The sequence below is a fragment of the Marmota flaviventris genome, chromosome 8 (genome assembly GCF_047511675.1).
Source record: "Marmota flaviventris isolate mMarFla1 chromosome 8, mMarFla1.hap1, whole genome shotgun sequence".
NCBI lineage: Eukaryota > Metazoa > Chordata > Mammalia > Rodentia > Sciuridae > Marmota > Marmota flaviventris.
The window spans coordinates 133,913,509-133,938,228 of record NC_092505.1 but is presented as its reverse complement, the minus strand read 5'-3'; the positions used below and the strand labels follow the sequence as shown (position 1 = coordinate 133,938,228).

The following is a 24,720-nucleotide window of genomic DNA, read 5'->3' as shown; positions in this document are numbered from 1 at the left end:
CTCAGCACCACTAAAAGTAAATTAATAAAAAATTGATATTGTGTCCAACTACAACAAAAAACTAAAACATACATTTTTTAAAAAAGGCGGGCTGGGGATGTGACTCAACAGTTAAGCACCCCTGGGTTCAATCCCAAGTATCCCCCCCACCAAAAAAAAAAAAAAAAAAGAAAGAAAATTGGAAATATTTACAGAGCAGAACACTTAATATAGGATGATCAGGGAAGGAGTATCTGGGTAGACTGAAGGATGAGGAGAAGTTGTGGACAAAGAACATTCCAAGTTAAGACCCTAAGATTAAAAAAAAAAAAAAAAGCTTGGGGTATTCTAAAAACTTCTTTTGGCCAATTAAGAGTTAAGAAACACCAGGTGTGGTAGTTAAGAAGACTTCAATCCCAGCTATTCGGGAGACTGAGGAAAGACGATAGCAAGTTCAATACCAGCCTCAACAATCAAGCAAGATCCTGTCTCAAAAAGCAAACAAACAAACAAACAAAAAGGAATGGAGATATAACTCAGTGGCAGAATGACCTGGATCCAATTCCCAGTAACCCCCCACCAAAAAAATTTTAAGAAACAACCCAATTAAAAAATGATCAAAGGACTTGAATAGACATTTCTCTAAGAAGATTTATTATACAAATAGTCAACAGGCACATGAAAAACATGCTTAATTAACATCAGTCACTGGGGAAACGCAAATCATAGGCCTAATCAGAGTTCACTCATAACCACTAGGACAGCTAAGAAAAGAGAAATAAGAACAGAACAGTGCTGGCAAAGCTATAGAGAAATAGGAAACCTCATACACTGCTACTAAGAATGTAAAAAGGTATGACCACTGTGGAAAAAAAGTTTGACAATTCCTCAAAAAGAAAATTACAGGACTAGGGCTCAGTGGTAGAGCACTTGCCTGGCAGACATGAGGCCTTTGTTTCAATTCCCAACACCAGTGGGGGGAAAAGGGGATTTTATAAAAACAGAACCTAAAAAAAAGATTTAGCCAGGTACAGAGACATGTGCCTCTAATCCCAGCGGCTCAGAAGGCTGAGGCAGGAGGATCATAAGTTCAAAGCCAGCCTCAGCAAAAGTGAGGCTCCAAGTACCTCAGTGAGATCCTGTCTCTAAATAGGACTGGGGATGTGGCTGTGGTTGAGTGCCCCTGAGTTCAATCTCCAGTATCAAAAAAAAAGAAAACAAGAAAAAAATAGTTTACAATGGGCAATCATAAAAATGCATAAATATAAAAAATGCATAAGGATCAGATGCTAAAATAAAGTGACTCATTCCAGTATAGTATTCACAGGTTCTTTCTACAAAATTAACTCACATTTTAAAACATTATTTCTTCCATAAAATGTTAAAGGACTCCCAAGTCCCAGAAATTTCCATAAATCCATTCCCCCAGCACAACAGAGGATCAACAGAGCCTCTTGCTAGCTGTGCAACTGCCCTAACCTGGAAAGCATCAATTTGTCCTTTTCTAGGGCCAGAGACTTTTTCTCTGTCTGCTTCTTTCCTTATCTAAAAACTTTTTTTCCCCCTTCTATTAGTGGCAGTTGAACCCTGGGGCACTTTAACACTGAGTCACTGGGATTACATGCATGTGCCACCATATCTACCTCCAAATAGGAAATCTTGAAGGCAGCACTGGGTCTTTAAGCTGACTTTTTCTCAGCTTTACCTATTAGTGAGTTCAACTGTCAAGGTCTAAAGACCTTTATGACACTTTCAGCTTCTAATTTTGCCTTGTTTAAAGTAACTTAGCTGCTTTGACACCAGAAGACGACGATCATATCACATGGTAAACAAAACAGACAACTGAGTTTATAAGGCCACAGCTGCTACTCTCACAAAAATGGCCATTGACTGACCTTTGTATTCAGGGGTGAACTCCTTCATTTCAGGAGGGAGGGACTCATAGAAGCGCTGTTCCCGGGAGATGAGGGGCTTGCACACAGTGTGGTCGTCATAGCGCATCATGCTGCTGTGTCCTCCCACCTGGTGGATGAAGGGCTCCAGGAGGACTCCCCGGTCTCCGGCCCGACTTGCGTTCTTGCCATACTGCCCCACTTCCATGGTTTGACAAACACACATTGCGTTGGGGCCCAGTTGCACACTGAGGGCAGAGGATGCAGCACATGAGCCACAAAAGGAGAGCTAGGTACAAGGTGCTGGCAAGTTGAAGGCCAATGGTTAGAGTCCACTCAGCTTATTATTCTAGCCTACAGAAAAGAAGACAGGAAAAGGGAATCAAAACATCTGCCAAAGGCTAGAGATATAGCTCAGTGACAGAGCACTTACCTAGCACATATGAGGCCTTGGGTTTGATCCCTAGCACCACCAAAGCCACAACCAAAAAAATATCTGGCAAGTCACAGTGTCCTCAGAGCAACCCGAGAGCAGAGCCTGTTTTGTTCCCTACTCTGTGTATCCCAGCATATACAACCCTGCCTAGAACATGAGGGCAGTTATAAATTTTTGTTGAATAATGCAACTTTAGTCTTCTCCATCTATCTTTCTGTGCACAGAGTCCTATCTTCTCTTCTTTCCTTAGATCCCTTCTTACTTTCTTGGATTTGATTTTACAGCTACAGTACAGCAGGAGAAGGGTCAAGGAAACAGCTATCAGGAAAGCAACTACCTCAGTTTACTTCTCACTGAAAGGTGAAGGGATTAGAAAAAGCAAATAGAAATTTATTCTGTTTAGGGGCTCTTCCTAACTCAAGAGAAGGGTTTTTGCCTAAGGAATTAGGTCATATTAGCATCCAAACTTCTCTACTAAAGGTGGCAAGGAGGAAAAGTCATTTAGTGAGTTTCTTTTCCCAGAGGAATTCAGATTTCAGATTTCTTCTACCTTAAATCTATGGCTGTCAATTTATAACCATGTCTAACACTTTTCTGTCTCACTTATACCAACCAATGGAACAGGGAAAAAAATTTTGTACCCAAATAAAAATGTCAATTCTCTCTTAAGAAAATTAAAACATTACCAGATTCCTTAATACTGAATGTATTTTCAGTATTAGGGAATGTACTAAGCAAGACTACATCTAAAAGATTAAGATAAAAAGAGAAAAATAAAGTTATTTGTAGGGTTGGAAGTATAAAACATTATTTTCTGGACCTCATAATTACGGACAATGGGCTACATAGGAACATCACTGTCAAACCACAGAATTTAATCCAAAGCTGCCTGCCTAAGTTAGATGTGGTGGTACACACCTGTATTCCCACATGTTTTAGCCCAATTATCTACTCTCTAGTCCTCTTTTCAGAGCAAAGCATCTCCCTGCTGCAGGGAGCTCTCCCAGTCTTCATTCTCTCTAAACCCAAGTCTGGTGCACACAGGTTTCTATGGTGCAATGTGCTAACTCCACCACAGCAATACACCACTGTACTGTCATTTACTCATCTATCATCACCACCAAACCATTCTTTCTTTATTCCAACCAGGGTCCAAGGCATTTTCTAGCACATAATAAATGCTGAAAGAAAGATCTGTCTGAATGAATTAAATAATTCCAGCCACAACAGTGAGTAAAGCACAATATAAAAATAACAGAAACTCCAAGAGCAGATGTAGCAGAAAGTGGGGAAGCAATTGTAGAGGGCCTGCTCCCTAAGGGAGGTCTGGTAAGGGTTTCTGAAGGCATCCACTGTGACAGTAGACTCTAGTCAGTACTGTTCACAGGCTCCTGCCCTGGCCCTGGTCAGGTTAAAAGAGACTTCTCTGTGGCTGAGCTTCTCTCTGGGATCTATGGTTACCAGGAAGAGTGCTAAACTTTCCTAGCTTGTGTTACTGGTGGCTGGGAAAAAGAGAGTCTCTTGAAGAACCGGGCAGGAGGAAGGTTAAAGGAAACAGGTATTCCCTTGACTCAGAAACGCAAGGCAACTTCCACTGCTTTCCACAGAACTGAGAGGCAGAAGTCCAATCTCCAGTCAGATCTATACTTTTGATACTTTGTTTCCATATGATGTCCACAAAAAGCCATGGGTAGCTTTTCAGTATTTGAAATATTTTCCTAAAAGTAAAAAATTTGTCACTTTTTTATAACTTTGTTTTGGAATTACTTTTTAAACAAACCTAGCAAGAAAAACAAGTGCCCAGAACAGTCTCACCCTCCATGAAGCCCTGCTTACTGGGTGTAGAGCTTTGTAAGTCAGTGAACTTTTCCAAGTTTCCTAACCTATAAAATGAAGACATGCCCACTGCTAACTCTGTGGGATCTGCAGAGGGAGCTGGGTCTTGACTCACCTAGGGCACAGTCTTGGACACATCAGAAACAGCTAGAGTTCTGACTCATCTGACCAGAAGTTGTCCCTGAAGTCTGGTGACCACAGAGGCTACCATGGAAACCACTAACTGAGAACACTCTAGATGCTGGTGTTGGTTCCCTAAATAAGTTCCTCTCTGCTGCTTTCTCACTAAGAGTCCCAATCTTGTTCAGGTAGCCAAATATCCAGGAAACATGGAACTATATTCAGACTCAGGAATAATCTTGAACAGTAACCCCATTCTTACGAGAGGCTGATTTAGGAAAGGGCATGTGGCACCTCGTGTTCAATGAGATATGAGGGGAAATTGGTCATGGGTTTTCTGGGAAAAATTACCTTGCTCCTATAGAAACATCACAGAGTTGTTCTTATTCTTCCTTTGGATATTGCTCTGCCTAGGTGTGATGTTTGAGACTACTGCAGATACCTTGTCACTCTAAAAAGATACCACCCTGAAGAAAAAGCCAATATGCCGAACAGAAAACCAAAATGAGGGCCCCCTCTGGTATCACTGAGGTACTAAAAGTCTGGTTATATAGCAAAATAAATTTCCCACTGTGAACAGTGGCACACACTGTGACTCGGAAGGCTGAGTCAAGACAATGACAAATTAGAGGCTGGACCATGTATCAAAATAAAAAATATGTGGGGCGTGGTGGCACACATTCCAATGACTCAGGAGGCTGAAGCAGGAAGAGCGTGAATTCAAAGTTGGCCTCAACAATTGAGTGAGGCCCTCAGCAACTCAGCAAGACTCTGTCTCTAAATATAATATAAAAAAAGGGCTGGGGGTGCTGGGGTTGTGGCTCAGCGGCAGAGCGCTCGCCTCGCACGTGTGAGGCCCCAGGTTCGATCCTCAGCACCACAAAGAAATAAACAAACAGAATAAAGGTATTGTGTCCAACTACAACTAAAAAAATAAAATAAAATAAAAAAGTGCTGGGGATGTGGCTCAGTGGTTAAGTGCCTCTGGGCTCAAGACCCAGTATCCAACCCCCCCAAAAAACTAAAGACTAGTGATGTAGCTCAGTGATTAAGTGTACCTCGGTTCAATCCCCCAATACCTAATAAATAAATATCCCTATACTCTAAGCCAGTTCAATTAGTTTCAAAACCATTCTAACTGAAAGGACAAAAAAAGAGTTCCATCAACATCCACAGATCTCCACCTAATTCATTTTGCACATCACCAGGTGAATAAGTGTTTTCTGATGACAAGGAAACTTGAAATTTCTGACAACTGAAGAACAAACCCTTCACTGACAACAAGAAAGATACCCTCCTCATCCCCAAAATGAAAGATGTAGCTCTAGAATCTTCATTATTATTTTGACATGTATTAATTATACACACAAAGAGGTTCAGTGTGGTACTTCCACACACGCCATAGGGCATGCACCAATCAAATCCAACGTCCCTTTATCTACCTCCCCCCACTTAAACAACGGAAAAGGGAGAAAGTTACAAGCAGGAGCCTACAGATGAGGAAGAATACCAGTGGACTTAAGGAAGGATTTCTTTCTTTTTTTTTATACAGTGGGATTGAACCCAGGGTCACTTTACCACTGAGCCACATCCCCAGCCCTTTATATATATATATATATATATATATATATATTTTTTTTTTTTTTTTTTTTTTTTTTTTTTTTCTTTGAGATAGGGCCTCGCTAAATTGCTGAGGCTGGCTTTGAACTTGGGATCCACCTGCCTCAGCCTCCTGAGCCACTGGGATTACAGGCCTGGCCACCATGCCCATCTTTTCCTATCTTTTTTAGACTTACACAAAAATAGATTAAAGCACAGCATAAAGAAAAACTTGAGAATTCTTTAAAAGCTACAAAGTATTCAAAAAAAATAATGTCAAATAACTAAAATCATGGGGGACTCTGGTTTGTTTTCTTTTGACCATGATTTAAACGTAACAAAAAAGAAAAGTATGTGTTTTGGGAGGTTTTGGGGGTTTGTAAATGACTCCAAAGACTGGGCACAAATTTCCCTGGGGAAACTACAAATAGTAGTCTATTTCCTACTTGGCATAAATAGGAGGTTAACTATGTGGTTTATAAATAGTGGTGTTTCTTATACATTTGCTATCTGAAATTCAATATGAATTTCAAGTAAATAATATTCCACAAAATCTTTGGTTATAACAATAGTAATAGGGTGGTTGTTAGATTAATACCAATTAAAAAAAAAAACTCTTCCATTTTAAAAAGGAGGAACAACTAGGCATTGCCCCCTGCAAATATCACAGGAGGAAAAACAAGTATGATAAAACAATCTACATATGGTAAATATTTCACAAATTTACCATTCATTTAAATATATTAGGATTTGTTATCTTTTTTTTCTGTGTAAATCACTTTGTAATTAATACATCTCAGAAAAAAAGAAATTCTCCCTTATTCCTCAAGGTATTTTTTCTTGCAGTACAATTTCAGTTCCTCATTTTGCTGTTTCTTCATTAAACCTGTCATCTATTCCTCTCATCAGGCAGTAGGGACTCATGCAGTGAATGACATCTGTTTCAGACCTAAGGCACAGGAGCAGACAGACTCTTCCTTTCCTCTGTAATTTCTAAGGCATATAAATACTATAAGAACAACAGGAACAGAAAGGAATTTAATAGCTTAACACCATGTCAAGAGACCAGGAGGGGGGCTGTGGCTATGACTCAGTGATAGCATACTTGCCTGGCATGTGAGGCACTGGATTTGATTCTCAGCACCACATATAAATAAATTTTAAAAAATAAAAAAAGATCTATCAGGCTGGGGATGTGACTCAAGCGGTAGTGCACTCGCCTGGCATGCATGTGGCCCGGGTTCGATCCTCAGCACCACATACAAACAAAGATGTTGTGTCCGCCAATAACTAAAAACTAAATATTAAAAAAAATTAAAAAATAAATAAATAAAGTAAAGATCTATCAACAACTTTAAAAAAATTAAAAAAAAAAAAAAAGAAAGAAAGACCACGAGAGAATAAAGGGAAAGACTGATTCCTATGCCACCTCCTCACCCCTATCCAAGTACTAGAGATTGAACCCACAGGCACTCTACCACTGAGCTATTGAGAAAAAGGTCTGGCTAAGTGGTCCAGGCTGTCCTTGAACTTGTGATCCTCCCACCTCAGCCTCCTGTGTTACTGCTAAGCTGGACAAGGAAGAATGATAGCAAAAGGCAAATCAAGAACCTGTTGGGGCCTGGATTTGTGGCTCAGTGGTACAGTACTTGCCTAGCAAGTGTGAGGCACTGGGTTCAATTCTCAGCACTATGTATAAATAAATAAATGAATAAAATCAAGCTCCATCAACATCTAATAATAATAATATTAAAAGAATTGGATTGTTTACATTTCCCCAACTTTCTGTGAGAAAAGTACTTTACATAAGCAATATTTTCAAATCCTTCAGCAAGAATCTGGGCCCCAGGCTGAAGGGCTACAGCTCAGTAGTAGAACACATGGCTAGCATGTGAGGTCATGGGTTTTTAAAAAAAAAAAAAAAAAAACCTATGTCCCAAATGAGGGCTGCATTTGTGGCTCAGTGGTAGAGTGCTCACCTAGCATGTGCGAGGCCCTGAGTTTGATCCTCAGCACCACCTAAGAATAAATAAATAAAGGTATTGTGTCCAAATACAACTAAAAAATAAATATTAAAAAAAAAAGCCTATGTCCCAAATGAGCCCACGTTTAAGCTGGCTTAGCCCTCCTTGGACAGCACTCCAATCACCAACAGCCCCTGCTGAACTTTAAGTACCTGCAGCTCCACTCAAGAGAGACTAGGAAGTCTCTCTCCCATAGAAGCACCAGAAGAAAAAGAGATGGCCAGGTTTATCCTCTACCCTCTCTAGAATTAACTACAGTTAGGAAGACTCTAGAAGATTCCGTTACAACGGTGATCCTTCTATACTATATTTCCAGTGACCATGGATGTTCCTATTATTGTCAATGGCTCTGGAGCTTTCCCCATGATGCCACTGCCTTCTATATCTTAAACCTCATCAGCTCTCTGAGCTTTTTTGGGTCCCATGCCAACATGAAGATCATGGTCACAGTGTTCCTGATCATGTTGTGAAACATGGCCAATAGCACTAATATCCTAGCATGACAACAGCCATCCTGGGCATTTTCCTGCACAATATGACCAAATAGCCAAATATGATACAAACATGGCAAGAAGTACTTTATCCTTGTCATTACTAAAGACTTGAGTAATAAGATATGATATCAGAACTCATTGGAGAAATCTCAGAAAGGCAGTATTTTCCCCAGCACAGAAACATCAATTTGGCTAGACAACACTTAGCAGATTCCTTTCAGTATGTTCAACAGAGCTACTCAAATCCCCAATGCAAATCATTATGGTGCACAGAGCCTAAAGGACGGGAGTCTGTTTGGTCCTCCACCAATCTCCTAGCAGCACTGGAAAAATTTATTAAATTCAGATGAGGAGAAGGTATATAATAACCAAGGGTCTCTCCGGGTTTCCAGGCCTCCTGAATACTTCCTTCACACAGGGAATCCTGACTACAAGAATAGGAGGACATGCCTATAATGAAGAGAGCTAAAAGCTGTGGGTAGAGGGGAATCTTTAGATTGGAGTCTTGGTTTTGATGTGCTTCTTCTTCCTGGAGTCCATAATCTGAGAGTTGTGTCACTACAGAAATCATGGCCAAATTCTACCCTCTTGTGTACAATTAGTCCCAAGTAATGTGTACTCATGTTACCTATCTTACTCTGTTTTTTATATAAGATTAATAAAATTTTCTCCTCTGAGCAGGCCAGAAGGGTTTCTTGAGTGTCAAGGAGGGTAGTGCTTGAACTTTACAAAACAGCCACTTTAATTTCACTGCTCAAATGTGTCTAGGATCTTTTGAGATTTAACCCAGTTTCTAAAACTGGTGAAAATCTTGTATTTAAAAACATTTCCAGAAACAAAGGGACCCCATACTTTCCCCAGTCATCCTGATGTCCATGTGTTATGACAAATGAAAAACATATGACAAATGAACAGCAACTGTAACTGATTTCTATAGCCCAATTTCTTAAGACATACAAATCTGAAGCAGCACTTGTCCAGATTCAGGGCTGAAGCGAAATTTGTAATTCTCTCTTCTCGATGCCCCTTTCTTCCATTGTCAGAAGTAGGACATTTCTCCTTTCTTCACTGGGGCACTAAGGAGTATTAAAAGAAGTCACTATAGGCTGGGCACGCTGACACATGCCTGTAATCCCAGCAGCTCAGGGACTGAGGCAGGAGGATCACGAGTTCAAAGACAGCCTCAGCAACTTGGAGAGACCCTGTCTCTAAATATAAAAAGGGCTAAGGACGTGCTCAGTGGTTAAATGCCTCTGAGTTCAATCCTGGTACCCTCCCCACAAACAAACAAACACAAACACACACACACACAAAAAAAATATAGGAGCAGCATTCATAGGAAATCATGTTCAGTATCTTAAGCTCTGCTTTCAGATTACTTGCTCTCTCTTCACCATTTCTGTGATGACTTGGGTATTTGGTGAAAAAAATCTTAGTCTTTCTTTTCTGTGGAATAGTCTGTACTATGCATGTACTGAACTGAAAAGTATTTACTTTTAAACTTTTACTTCTAAAAAAATAAAGTTCTGCCATGCATGGTAGTGAACACCTGTAATCCCAATGGCTCAGGAGGCTGAGGCAGAGGACTGCAAGTTCAAGGCCAACCTCAGCAACTCAGAGAGGCCCTAAAGATCCTAAGTTCTGAGACCCTGTCTCAAAATTTAAAAAATAAAAAGAGCTGGAGATGTAGCTCAGTGGTAAAGCATCCCTGGGTTTAATTCCCAGTCCAAAAAAATAAAGTTTCCACTAGTAAAGCCTAAAACATGTCCATATTTAGTATTAAAACTGTATAATGATCAAAATCTTAAAAATGGAAATGAATCAAGAGTATCATTAAATATTTATCCATTAGACCACTGTTTTTTAATTTTTTTTGTAACTGTAGATGGACATAATGCCTTTATTTTTTTTAATATTTATTTTTTAGGGCTGGGGATGTGGCTCAAGTGGTAGCGCGCTCACCTGGTATGCATGCGGCCTGGGTTCGATCCTCAGCACCACATACAAAAAAAACAACATAAAAAAAAAAAAAAACCAAAGATGTTGTGTCCGCCAAAAACTAAAAAAATACATATTAAAAATTCTCTCTTTAAAAAAATATTTATTTTTTAGTTGTAGCTGGACACAATACCTTTATTTTATTGATTTATATGTGGTGCTGAAGGGCCCTGCACGTGCTAGGCAAGCACTCTACCAATGAGCCACAATCCAAGCCCCTTTGTTTATTTTTATGTGATGCTAAGGATCGAACCCAGTGCCTCACACATGCTAGGCAAGCACTATGCCACTGAGCTACAGCCTCAGTCCCTAGACCACTGTGTTTTGATTAGCATGTCTGTTTTTATTGGATCATTCACATTAGGTTCTGATCTCCTAGGGGAGGCAGGAAAAGCATATCACCAATCTAGGCTTCGGTTTGCCAAAATAGATTATCTTGTGCTTGGTAAAATCATACTGCAATTAAAATAACACCCAGTAGATAACTCCTACACACTAAATACATGATGTGGTTTCAATCCTTATCTGCCTCATCACCAAAGGACCATGCTCCAAAGAACCAATGGGCTTCGCTTGTGGGGTTTTCAGGGATAGCTTCCTTTTCTTCAACACAGTCAATAGCCTCAGGAATAAAACAGAGATATGACTTCTGAGGAGAGGAAGTGGCAGATATTCTTTCTTTTTTCTTTTCTTTCTTTCTTTCTTTTTTTTTTTAAACCAGGGATTGAACCCAGGAGCGCTTAACTACTGAGCCACATCCCATCCTATTTTGTATTTTTTTAAATATTTATTTTTTAGTATAGGTGGACACAATATCTTTATTTTATTTTTATGTGGTGCTGAGGACCAAACCCAGTGCCTCACGCATGTTAGGTGAGTGCTCTATCTCTGAGCCACACTAACCCTAACCCCAGCCCCCTATTTTGTATTTTATTTAGTGACAGGGCCTCACTGATTTGCTTAGCGCCTCACTTTTGCTGAGGTTGGCTTTGAACTCACGATCCCCTGCCTCAGCCTCCCAAACTGCTGAGATTACAGGTATGTGCCACCGTGCCCGGCAGAGTGACAGATGTTTTAAATTAATTTTTATTGGTATAATTATTCATAATAGTGGGACTCACTGTGATCTATTCATACATACACATAAATAATTTGGTCAATTTCATTCCCCACTATCTCCGTATTCGCTCCCCTCCTCCGTTCCCCTGTCCCTTTCCTCTACTCAACTGAATCTCTCTTCTAATTTCATGAGAACTCCTACTCTCTTTTTTCCCTTTTTCTCTCCCTGCCTTCCACATGAGAGAAAACATAACCACCCTTGACTTTCTGAAGTCTGGCTTATTTTGCTTAACATAATGCTCTCAAGTTCCATCCATTTTCCATCAAATGACATAATTTAATTCTTCTTCATGGCTGAATAAAACTCCAATGTGTATACATACCATGTTTTCTTTTCTTTTCTTTTCGGATTGAACTCGGGCCACTCAACCACTTAGCCACATCCCCAGCTCTATTTTGTACTGAGTTGCTTAGTGCCTCATTTTTGCTAAGGCTGGGTTTGAACTCACGATCCTCCTGCCTCAGCTTCCAGAGCCACTGGGATTAAGGCATATGCCACCATGCCTGGCTATACCACATTTTTTTGTTGATGGACACCTAAGTTGGTTCCATAACTTGGCTATGTGAATAAATATGGATATGTACCTATCCTGTGTTAGCCAGCTTGTCCTTGCTGTGACCAAAATACCTGATAAGAACAACTGAGAGAGAAAAGTTTAATTTGGGCTCACAGTTTCAGAAGCTCAGTCCATGGTCTGCTGGCTCCATTACTCTGAGCCTGAGACTGGCCAGCATCCTTACTCTGGCAGAAGAGTAGGCATGGTGGAAGAAAGCTGCTTAGCTCATGGCAGCCAGGAAGCAAAGAGGGGAGACAAGGACAAAATATATAATCACAAAGGGCATACTCTGTCGGGAGCCGCACTGGAAAGAAGCTATGTACACAACTTTAAGTCCTGAGTAAAGAGGTACTGTAGAAGTATTGCACCCATTGCAATGCATTTGGACCTTACCTCTGCTCAGACAAGAGAGGTGAAGCTCCAGGCATAGGCATCACTCAAGGGGCTGGATTACACCCACTTGTTTGTGGTAACCCTACCCCTTGCCTCATCTGAATGGCATCTCTCCTATAAAGCCCAGGTTCTAGGCACGCTCCCTCTCTTTCAAGCCTGCCTTGCCACCCTTGTGGGAGCTATAGCTGAGGAGCAGTCACTGAACCCAAAAAGGCACTTTCTGTGTCTGTCTTTATTTAATCACCTAAAATTCACTTGGAGTGACCCTGACCAATTTAGTTGTGTGTTACAACAACACCCCACCTGCCTAGAGTTACAAGCTAGTAATCGATTAAAATTGTTAACCTATCATATGGATTATTTCACTGATTAGGTCATGGGATCCCATAATCTAATCATTTCACCTCTGAATATTCCTGCATTGTCCATCACATGAGTTTATTGGGGGACACCTCATATCCAAAGCATAATATACTATGCTGACTTAAAATTCTTAATACCAAAGCATAGTATAGCTGGGTCATATGGTGGTTCTCTTCCCAGGCTTGAGGAACCACGATATTGATTTCTATAATGGGTGTACTTATTTACAATACCACTGGTGTATATGTGTGTTCCTTTTCCCCCCACATCCTTGTTGGTATTTACTATTATTTGTATTATTGATGAATGCCATTCTAAATGGAGTGAGATGAAATTTCAGTGTAGTTCTGATATGCATTTCCCTGACTTCTAAAGACACTGAACATTTTTTCATATACTTGTTGCCCATTTGTATTTCTTCTTTTGAGAAGTGCCTGTATTATCCATTTATTGATTGGGTTATTGGGGGTGTGTTTGGAGGGCAGATTTTTTTCTACAAATGTTGATGCTAGAGTAAGAATGGCTCAGGTAAGAGTGATCCTGGTGACTGATGTTCCCCCATTCAGAAAGGAAAAGTGTTTCAATTAGTTATTTTGACTACCAGAAGGTTATATTAAAATTGTCAGTCTACTCCTCTGGAGTTCCAGATTTCTACCATGGTGCCTATTAGTTTAAGCTCCCTAACCTACGTACAATGTTTCTCCTGTTTGTTTTCAAACACTTTGGTTCCACGTTTTAACATAATTATCGCATATAAAAGGAAGGAGATTAATTACAAAAAGAACTTGCTTATTGGCTTTTCTCACTGATAAATTGCAACAAATGGAAATAAATTTGCATTACAAAAATACTAGTTACAGCAGTTAGGTTGACTTTCTAATTATTGCAACCAACTCCTTGAATACACAACTGAACTCCAAAATGAATTATCTCTATTCAAGCAAAATGAAGTTTCTAAATGTTGCTGAAATTGTATATTAATTTGTTTTCCTTTCCTTTTTTTTTTTTTTAGTATTGGGGATTGAACACAGGGACACTTAAAGACTGAGATACAACCCTGGCCCTTTTTTTTTTTTGAGCCAGTAGCTGAAACTGGCTTTGAACTTGCATTCCTCCTACCTCAGCCTCGCAAATCACTGGGATTAAAGTCATGAGCCACAATGCCTAGCTGCTTTCCTTTTTCAAAGCAAGAACTGTTGGTGAGATAAAATGACTTTTAGGCTTTATGGTTTATGGTTTGCAAACTAATAAATGGGATATGTAATTCTGTAAAAGAAATGAAAATAAACTGTGATTATATATGTATGTATGTATGTATGTGTGTATGTGTGTGTATATATATATATATATATTTTTTTTTTTTTTAATACATATAGTGGAATACTTTAAAAAAAATGAAAAGGAATCAACTACTGCCACTACCCAATACAGATGAATCTTTGAAATGTTACTGTAAATTAAGCTAGAAAACTGAATCTTTAATGTATAAAATTACATTACGACCTCCAACAATACTCCACTAATTTCCAATCATATTAAGGAACTAAATGTACAAAATAAAACCTCACGCATGGCATGATGTAGCAAGAAAATATTCTAGGGGCTGAGGATGTGGCTCAAGTGGTAGCACGCTCGCCTAACATGTGTGAGGCACTGGGTTTGATTCTCAGCACCACATAAAAATAAAATAAAGATATTGTGTCCACCTAAAACTAAAAAATAAATATTAAAAAAAGAAAATATTCTAGACATCAGGTCATGTAGTATAATTCTACTTATACAAAATTCAAAACAACAGTAGTACTCTAGGTAAAATACTGATTGAGAGGAGGCACACGTGACATATTGTTATATACTATAAATATTCACTAAGTTATGCACACTGATTTGTGAAATGTTACTATAAGTTAACAGCATCCCCTCTATATATATCTATAAATTAGAAATGAAAGCCATTTAAATATATCCCATTCACAACAGCAACCAAAACTACATACAATATCTGTAATTTTTTTCTTTTTTTTTTTTGATACTGGGAATTGAATCCAGGGGCACTTAATCACTGAGTCACATCCCTAGCACTTTTTAAAATTTTTTATTTAGAAACAAGGTTTTGTTAAGTTGCTTTAGAGCCTTGCTAAATTGCGAGGCTGACTTTCAACTTGCAAACCTCCTGCCTCAGTCTTCCAAGCCACTGGCTTTAATTTATTATTATTTTTTTTTTTGGCAGGGGGTGGTGTTGGGGGGCCCACCAGGGATTGAACTCAAGGGGACTCGACCACTGCACCACATCCCCAGCTCTATTTTGTATCTTGAGATAGGGTCTCATGGAGTGGCTAAGACCTTCTCTAAATGCCTGAACCTGGCTTTTAACTAAAGATTCTCCTACCTCTGCCTCCAGAGCTGCTGGGATTACGGCCCCTGCACCTCGCTGTAATTTCTTGAAAAATAATCTAGACCAACAATAAAATGTTTCTGAAGGATCTAAAAGAAGACATTTGTATGAAGGAACACTCAATATTGAAATACAATGTAATTTCAATTAAAATCCAAGAGGATTTTCCTTTCTTTTGCAGTGTTGAAGACTGAATTCAGGGTCTCATGACTTAAAAACAGTGGGTGAAGGATGGGGGCATAGCTCAGTGGTAAAATCCTTGCCAGGTTTTAATCCCCAACACCTCAAAAAACAAAAACCAGCGTGACATTTTGGAAGACAAGCAAAGAGATTCAACAAATATTGGGAATGGTGTGTATAAATTGAGGTGGTATTTAAAACCCCATTTCATCAACCAGAAAAAGATCATTTATGTCACAAATGGAGCTAGAAAATTGGACTACTTCCAACAGTAATAATTTCCCAACATACAAAGGAATGTAATGTACAAATAAAACTTACTTTAGGGTAATTAGGAAAATGTAATGCCTTTTGACAACATTAGAGAAAATTCCATAAACAAGACATAGGACACACAAACCAAAATGGAAAGCTCTGGCAAATCAGACTGTGTTAAAATTATTTAAATGTTAACATCTTTTATTGAGATAAATTTATATACTACAAAATTCACTCACTTTCAGTGGACAGTGAAATGACTTTTAATACATTTACAAAGTTGTACAATCATCCCCACAATCCAATTTTAAAACACGTCTATCATCCCAAAAGATCCTTATGCTCACTTAAAATCCACATTCCTACCACCAACCACATTAAAATTATTTTTTGTATGAGAGAATTACAAAAGAAGATAATGGAAAAAGTCAATTCATAAAAGAGAAGCTGGCCAATAAACATGTACCCCTTTACAAGTAATCAGGGAAATGCAAATTAAAATAAGGAGCCGTTTTAACTCATGCTGGCAAAGGAAAAAAAAAAAAAAGTTAAGACATAACAAACACTGGCCAGTCAGGGAGAAATATCTCCTCTCCATTGTTTTCAGCAATCCAAAACTAAAGACACAACTGCCACAACCCAGTACATACCTAAGATATCAAGTTCAAGTATGTTTACTGCACACTGTTGTAAAAGAAAAATGGGAAACCGCTTAAAATGTACTACATCAAAATGGAAAATGGATAAACAGGTGTAATCATAAAGTTCACAGTATTGAATCACTGATCCATGTATGTCAACATAAATAAAATTTGAAACCAAACTGGAGATGCAAGCTAAAAAATGGTATTTGTGCAGGGCATGGTGGCATATGCCTGTACTCTCAGCTACATGGGAGGCTAAAGCAGGAGTATTGCAAGCTCAAGGCCAGCCTTGGCAATTTAACAAGACCAATCTCAAAACAAAAAGGACTAAGGATGTAGCTCAGTGGCACAGCCTTTGTCTAGCATGTATGAGGCCCTAGGTTTAATCCCTAATATTAAAAAAAAAAAAAATCATTTCTAGTATGATGTCATTTAGATTTTTAAAAATATTTTTAATTGTAGATGGACACAATACTTTTATTTTGTTCATTAGTTATTTCATGTGTTGCTGGGGATTGAATCCAGTGCCCCACACGTGCTAGGCAAGTGTTTCACCACTGAGCCACAACCCCACCCTCACGGTGGTTTTTAATATACAAAAATGGTATATATGGGGCTGGAGTGGAGTGCTCACCTGGCATATGTGAGGCACTGGGTTCGATCCTCAGCACCACATAAAAATAAATAAATAAAATTAAGGTATTGTGTCCATCTACAACCAAAAAATATATTTAAAAAAAATAGTATACATGAATATTCAAACACATTTACCTATATATTGATAACAATGATATGCACCAACTTTAGAGAAGGAAAGGAACTGGTATCCAGGAAAAAACAAAAATATTAGCTATATCAATAATTTTTTATTTTTTAAAAAGCCTAGCATGGTGGCACATGCCTATAGCAGCGTGGAAGGCTGAGGCAGGAGTATCACAAGTTCAAGGCCAGCCTCAGCAATTTAGTTAGACCTTGTTTCAAAAAATAAAAAGGACTAGGGCTGTAGCTCAGTGGTAAAACACCCATAGATTCAATCCCTGGAGGAAGGGGGGAGTTTGAAACAAATATGATAAAATATACACACTTAAAAATCTGTGTCAAGTGTATTGATATTATTCTTTGAATTTACATTTAATCAAAACAAAACAAAACCTCTATTAGTACTAAAAGCGTGGTGTCAACAAACAGCAAACAACAGGGAAAGAACACTACTACCAAGCTTCCAATGTGTGCTATGAATACCATCACAGTCCCGTGAGAGGTAAGAAGAAATTGTTATAACTCTTCACTTGATCTCAAGCACCACTCTTTAATTTTCTTCAGTATACTTTGGACTTGATACACATTAGTTACTGTTGATGTCCACTATTTATTATTATGATGTCAGCTCCATGAAGATAAGGGTCCTTGTCTATTTTGTTCACTATATATTATTTTAAGTGACAAGAACAGTACCCGGTACAGTACAGGCACACAATAAATATGGCTGAATAAATGAATATATGTATATTTATGAAGTACAAAACAGATATATAGAGAGAGTAGGACAAATACGTAACAGGAAAAATGTTCATGAAGTAACAAGGCCTCCCCCTTTTTTTAATTTTTAGGGTTGTAAACCAAAAATGTTTATAAACTTCTAATCTAGGCCTACCAAAGCTAGAACAAAGAGGTAATGTGGCTTTACAAAGAACAAAGGATGTTGGCCATGTCACAAAATTCCAAATCAGCAAATAAAGGGAACATAAAATTCTTTTTTGACTCTAAAAAAGATTTGACATATTAAAGAAAAACAAGATTAAATGTACCTAGATAAGAAAAGCAACAACAACAAAAACCTAAACAAAATTTGGAAGAAAAAAGAAACCATAAAGAAGAGTTCTTTTTTTCAATGATATAAAAGAGAAACAAGGCTGCAAGAAATCAAGGAGACAAACAGTCTCAACTACAAACAATGAACCAGATCAAAGAACATGTTGAACCTAATTTAGGAGATATAATATAAGTAATTTTTTGGTTTATGTTTTAATTCAACAATACAGCAAGCCCATAAAGTGGCAATGAAGAAAAAGTCTTGGCAAAGAATGAGACTGCTATCAGATATGGTAGTGAACAAAGTCAACACTATTAAACTAGGAAAGTACTGTCCCCACAGCAATTCTAAGACAATATCTAGTCACCACATTCTTTAGTCAAGCAGGTACAGACACACTCAAAAGGCAAGCACTCTAAGAAGCTTGGTCAAAATTCTAAATTCCTCGGCCAACATATTTTTATAGTCTCACCTGGGTTTGATAAGCAATCTTTTTAGTAAGTGAAGCTTTCTTAGTACCTTCATATTTCACAGGTATTTTTGCAAATTTCCTCAAAATCTCATTAAAAAATTGGTCTATAAATCCAGTATTTCTATTATCTTTCTAAATATATCAGGGCCGGGGGTATATTTCAGTGGTAGAATGCTTGTATAGCATGCACAAAGCCCTGGATTTGATCCCTAGGACTGCCAAGAACAACAAAAACTAAGTAAACTAAATACATCCACTTAAGTGCTAAAAGTATCATGTACTTTTTTTTTTTTTTTTTTTAATGGTACCAGGGATTGAACCCAGGGCACTTGACCACTGAGTCACATCCCAGCTCTATTTTGTATTTTACTTAGAGACAAGGTCTCACTGAGTTGCTTAGCCTCTCAATTTTGCTGAGGCTGGCTTTGAACTCTCGATCCTCCTGCCTCAGCCTCCAAAGCCTCTGGGATTACAGGTGTGTGCCACCAACCTGGCAAGTATCATGTTCTTTAAAAAATAATGAAATTTGAAATGTGGGCTGGAGATATAGCTCAGCTGGTAGAGTGCTTGCCTCGCATGCACAAGGCCCTGGGTTCAATCCCCAGCACCACCAAAAAATAAAAATAAAAAATAAATAGATAAATAAATAAAAGAAATTTGGGTTGTTCGGGCTGGTCTGGAACTGGCAATCCTCCTGCCTCAGCTTCCAAATACTGAAATTACAGGCACTTCATGCTAAATAAAATTATGACAACAGTATTTGGGATTTTTGGTCTTAGGTTTGCTTTTTACTGTTTGATACAATCCAAGGGAAAAACAGCAAAATTATTCTAACTGAAAGAACACAATAGCCAGGCACAGTGATCAGGCTTTAATCCCAGCAGCTTGGGAGGCTGAGGCAGGAGGATCGCAAGTTCAAAGCCAGCCTCAGCAACTTAGTGAGGCCCTAAAGCAAGTTAGACCCTATCTCTATATAAAATATAAATAAAGGGCTAGAGATGTGACCCAGTGAGATTAAGCGCCCGTGGGTTCAATGCCTGGTAGCAAAAAACAAAACAAAACAAAAAAACCCACCCCACAAAGAATTATTAAGTCACTCTGACAGAAACACACATACACACATACATATACACACACACACACACACACAGTTTCAGCTGTACAGCTCCTGATTTTATGACGATTAATCCACCATGCGGCCTGCGCATTGGTTTCATTAATGAGGTTCTTGGCATAAAAGTTAGCTAGCAGAGATCGAAATAAAACACACAGACTCAGTTACCTTTTTCTATGACCAGGTCCGAGACGGCTCCCCTCTCTGGCTCCAACCTCGAACCACCCGTAGGGCAGCAAGGATTACTCAGGGCTAGCAGGAGAGAGAGAGCGAGCACGCCAGGGAGTAGCCTTTTATTGGGGAACAAGAAATTCAGGGGAGAATTCCATCCAATGAAGGTTGAGGGGGGGCCGCACTCCAAGGTCAGGGTCAGTGATTGGGCCCCTGGGGTCAGTGGTCAGTCACACCCCCACACGGACGGGTTCTCTCATCAGGAGAGGGCCGGGAAAATTCCGACACAGCCAGAAGCCTCAGACCCAAACCGGGAGTCGCCCCGTCACGCGTGAGGATGGCTCTCCACAGATTAATTCTAATTAATTTCAGAAATAAATAAGTAGTGATACAGTCAGGAAAATTCACAGACAAAAACAAACCTGAAAGTATGTATGCTCTCAAAAGCATATAACCAAGGGAACTTAATCTAATGCTTTTTTTAATATTTGTTTTTTAAAATAAATACTAATTTATTAAAATTTTTAATAAATAAATTTTTAATAAATAGGGGGGATAGGAAGGGCAGCAGAATAGAATAGACATTATGATTGTGTATGTATATAGGTGACTCTATGACCAGTGTGATTCTGCAATCTGTACAATTAGAAAAATGAGAAATTATACCCCAATGATTCAAATGTATGAATTGCCAAGATCATTGTAATGTCATGTGTAGCTAATAAAAAAAATTAAATTAAATAAAAAAAAACAGTTTAGAATATTTTTAGTCATTCATTATTCCTTCAAATATTTTTCTGTTCCTCCCTCTTTGAGTTGCTAATTACATTTATGTTAATACTATTTAGTGTTCACAATTTTTCAATCATAACTTAAATTTATTTTGAGTGTTACTGAGTTCACTGATCACTCCTGAACCTGTAAATGCCAGCCAGTATACCTGGTATGGTATTTTTCAGCTCTACAAAAAAAAAAAAAAAAAAAAAAAAAAAAAAATATATATATATATATATATATATATATATATATATGTGTGTGTGTGTGTGTGTGTGTATATATATATTTATTTATTTATTTATTTATTTATCTTTTTTAGTTGTAGTTGGACAATACCTTTATTTTATTTACTTATTTTTATGTGGTGCTGAGGATTGAACCCAGGGTCTCGCAGATGCTAGGCCAGCGCTCTACTGCTGAGCCACAACCCCAGCCCTAATACTTTCTTAAATTGAAGTCCATTCTTGCCTTTTGCGTATAAGACTGTAGATACTGATATAAAAGTTATTCTTGCCAGGCACAGTGGTGCAGGCTTGTAATCCCAGCGATTTAGGAGGCTGAGGCAGGAGGAGTTCAACTTCAAGGCCAGCCTCAGCAACTTAATGAGACCTTGTTTCAAAATGAAAAACATAAAGGGCTCAGTGGTAAAGTGCCCTGGATTAAATTCTCAGTAATCCCCCCAACACACACACACACACACACACACACACACACACACACGTTATGAGGATGAGAAGGCGGTCCTCCTTCCCCCAACCTCATGGTCCATGTCCAACGGATACTCACAGACCTCTCCTTTGAGGAGGAGGATAATGTAGGAACTGTCCCTGACCTAAGGCTGCCAATGTGAGCCTGCCCTTCCAATCTCCCAGGGACTGGCACATCCCTTACCAAGATATCAGAAGAATGTATAGAAGCCTGGCACAATCTGGGAGATTTGAAACAAGAAAGAGAAAAGATGTAATGGAAATTATTTTACCATTTATTCCCAGATAAGAGATGAAGGATTATTTTTTGTTTTGGTTTTGTTTTTGTTTTTGATACCTGGGATTTAACCCAGGGGCACTTAACCACTGAGCCTATCCCTTTTTATGATTTTTTTTTAAAATATGTATTTCTAAGGGATTTCCCCAATTTTTAAAAATATTTATATTTTAGTTGTAGTTGCCAATACCTTTATTTTATTTATTTATTTTTATGTGGTGCTGAGGATCGAACCCAGGGCCTTGCACATGCTAGGTGAGCACTCTACCGCTGAGCCACAACACCAGCCCTGCTTTTTTATGTTTTGAGACAGAGCCTCATTAAGTTGCTGAGACTGGCTTTGAACTCACAATCCCCCTGGTCAACCTCCCAAATCACTAGGATTAGAGGACTGTTTTAACATTCCCAGGTCTTAGCCCAGGAGCTAATGAACAACATCCTGAAGCCACCAGGATGAATAAGGAGCTAGAAGGAAAAGAAACTCTGAAATGTGCCAGCCTATCAAGAAACAGCCAGAATGGCATTAAATTAGGTGAAGCAAGGAATCTAGAGTCCAGTGACCCTTGTTCCTGATTTTATTTTATTGGATTTCTAAAGATTAGAAAATTGTGTTTCCTGAGATATATTGTTTAGTAAAGATCTTTTCAAAAACAGCTATTTCAACTGTGTTTCAAAGTCAGGGACAGGGTATTCAAGGACAGAATTTCAGGAAAGGAGGATGGATACAGTGACATGCACCTGTAGTACCAGCTTCTCAGGAGACTGAGGCAAGAGGAAGGCTTAAGCCCAAGAGTGCAAGACCAGCCTGGGCAACTTAGTGAGACCCTGTCTTAAAAAGCAGAAATGGGAGAGGTCTAAAGTGATACAGGGAAAATCAAAATGAAAGAACCAAAAGAAAGGAGAAACAAAGGTGCCCATCCTTCTCACCTGAAATATTCTGTTTACAAGTATGCTTTAACAAGCAGCCACAGGAAAACCTGTGCTGTGACTAGTCAGTAAAAATGAGCCATACCTGAATCAGCCAAGTCCGGAATCTAAGTATGGTCAAATCTAGAAAGCACACATGTAGAAGGACAGGATAAATAGTAACAAAATAAACACAAAATCACAGAATACTTAAAACTATTTAACTGCTGTCATATAGACTGGGGTACTTTCTGAACTCATTTCTTGTACCTAGCCAGGTGCAGACAAAAGCTTAGGCACAACTGAAAAAAAAAAAAAAAAAAGATACCACAATGACCTGCCCTCACAGTCTAGGTTCTGGCTTAACGGATAAATACTGATTTCTTTTCTTCACCTTTTTTCTACAGTAGCTCAACTAAAAGAAAAGCTGAGACCAATGGAAGAAAACTGACAGGACCAAGGTAAACAAACTCTAAGAGGAATGGGAAACAGGTTGCACACACCTTTCTATTGGGGACTTTTCCCTCACCACACAACTCTCCCCCATCTTGGACTGGGAATTGAATCCATAGACACTCTACCACTGAGTGTCCTTTTACTTATTTATTTTTTTGAGACAGGGTCAAAGTGCCCAGACTGACCTCAAATTTGTGATCCTCCTGCCTGATAAATCACTGGGATTGCAGGTGTACACCACATGCATAGCTGGCTTGCAGATTTAAGAGAAAAGCATTTAGCCAAGAGGAGGAGAAAGAAATAAAGAAAAAGAAGAAATCCTTAAGGAAGCAGTCATTGGAATTATTAGTCAAAGATATTAAATCAACTGCTTTAAACACATCAATGAGCTAAAGAAAGCCATGAAAAAAGAACTATAAGAAATGAGGAAAAGGGTGTATGAACAAAATGAGAACATCAATAAAGACATAAAAATTACAAAAGAGAGGGGGCTGGGGTTGTGGCTCAGCAGTAGAGTGCTCGCCTAGCATGTTCGATCCTCAGCACCAAATAAATAAATAAATAAATGTATTGTGTCCAACTAAACTAAAAAATAAATTTAAAAAAAAATTTACATGGGCTGGAGTTGTAGTGCAGTGGTAGAGCACTTGCCTAGCATGTGTGAGGCTCTGGGTTTGATTCTCAGCACCACATATAAATAAATAAAATAAAGGTCCATTACAACTAAAAAATATTTTTTAAAAAATTTACAAAAGGGCTGGGGATGTGACTCAAGCAGTAGCGCGCTCACCTGGCATGCATGCTGCCCAGGTTCGATCCTCAGCACCACATACAAACAAAGATGTTGTGTCCGCCGAAAAACTAAAAATAAATATTAAAATTCTCTCCCTCTCTCTCTCTCTCTCTCTAAAAAAAAATTTACAAAAGAGGAATCAAGTAAATTATGGAGCAGAAATGTAAAATAACTGAAATGAAAAACTCATTAAAGGGATTCAATACTAGATGTAAACAGGCAAAGCAAAAGATCATCAAACCTACAACATAAATATCACTTGCTTCCTGAGAGGCAAATAAACAGAATCTGAAGGACCTATAGGGCACTGTTATGGCTTGAATATGAGATGTCTCCCCAAATCTCCTGAGCTGATACAGGAATGTTCAGAGGTGAAATGATTCAATTTTGAGAGTTGTAACTTAATTAGTCCATTCCAGTTTGAAGAGACTGTGTGGTAACTAAAGCAAGTGGAGCACGGCTACTGGAGGTGGGTCATTGGGGGTATGCCCCAGAAGGGTGCATATTCTCTGTGGCCTATTCCCCCTTCCCCCTCAATCTCTCTTTCCTTTTTGCCACAAGGGGACAGCTTCTATCCATCCTGCCTTTTCCCCATGATGTTCTGCCTTACCTTGGGCCCAGAACAATGAAGTTGGCCATCTATGGACTGAGACAGCTGATACTGTGAGCCAAAATAAACTTTTCCTGCTCTAATAGACAGGTATTTTGGTCACAGGGACACAAAGCTAACTAAAGCAGACACTATCAAACATGCCAATATACATATTATACGAATTGCAAGAGGAGAATAAAGAGGGAAAGGAGTAAAAAAAAATCTGAAAAAATACTCAAGAACTTTGCAAATCTGAGGAAAGATATGAAACATGCATTTAAGAATCCCAATGAACCCAAAGCAGGATAAACTCAGAGACACTACTCAAAAAATCAAAAAAAATAAAATAAAAAAC

General features: G+C 38.6%; 1 protein-coding gene across 7 annotated transcripts in view; it reads right to left on the bottom strand.

Moving 5' to 3' along the window:
- The window catches only part of Ip6k1 (inositol hexakisphosphate kinase 1), a 67,530-nt gene that overhangs the window by 15,239 nt on the left and 27,571 nt on the right, over positions 1–24,720 (bottom strand). For 3 of the 7 annotated variants that reach the window (XM_071615703.1, XM_027933994.2, XM_071615704.1), the window contains one exon: positions 1,875–2,225. The exons of 2 other annotated variants lie outside the window; for them this stretch is intronic. In XM_071615703.1, the coding sequence (XP_071471804.1) occupies positions 1,875–2,097 (223 nt within the window). In that variant the 5' untranslated portion in view covers positions 2,098–2,225. The remainder of the gene's footprint in view (positions 1–1,874; positions 2,226–24,720) is intronic. 2 more of the 7 variants (XM_071615705.1, XM_071615707.1) reach the window with 1 other exon arrangement.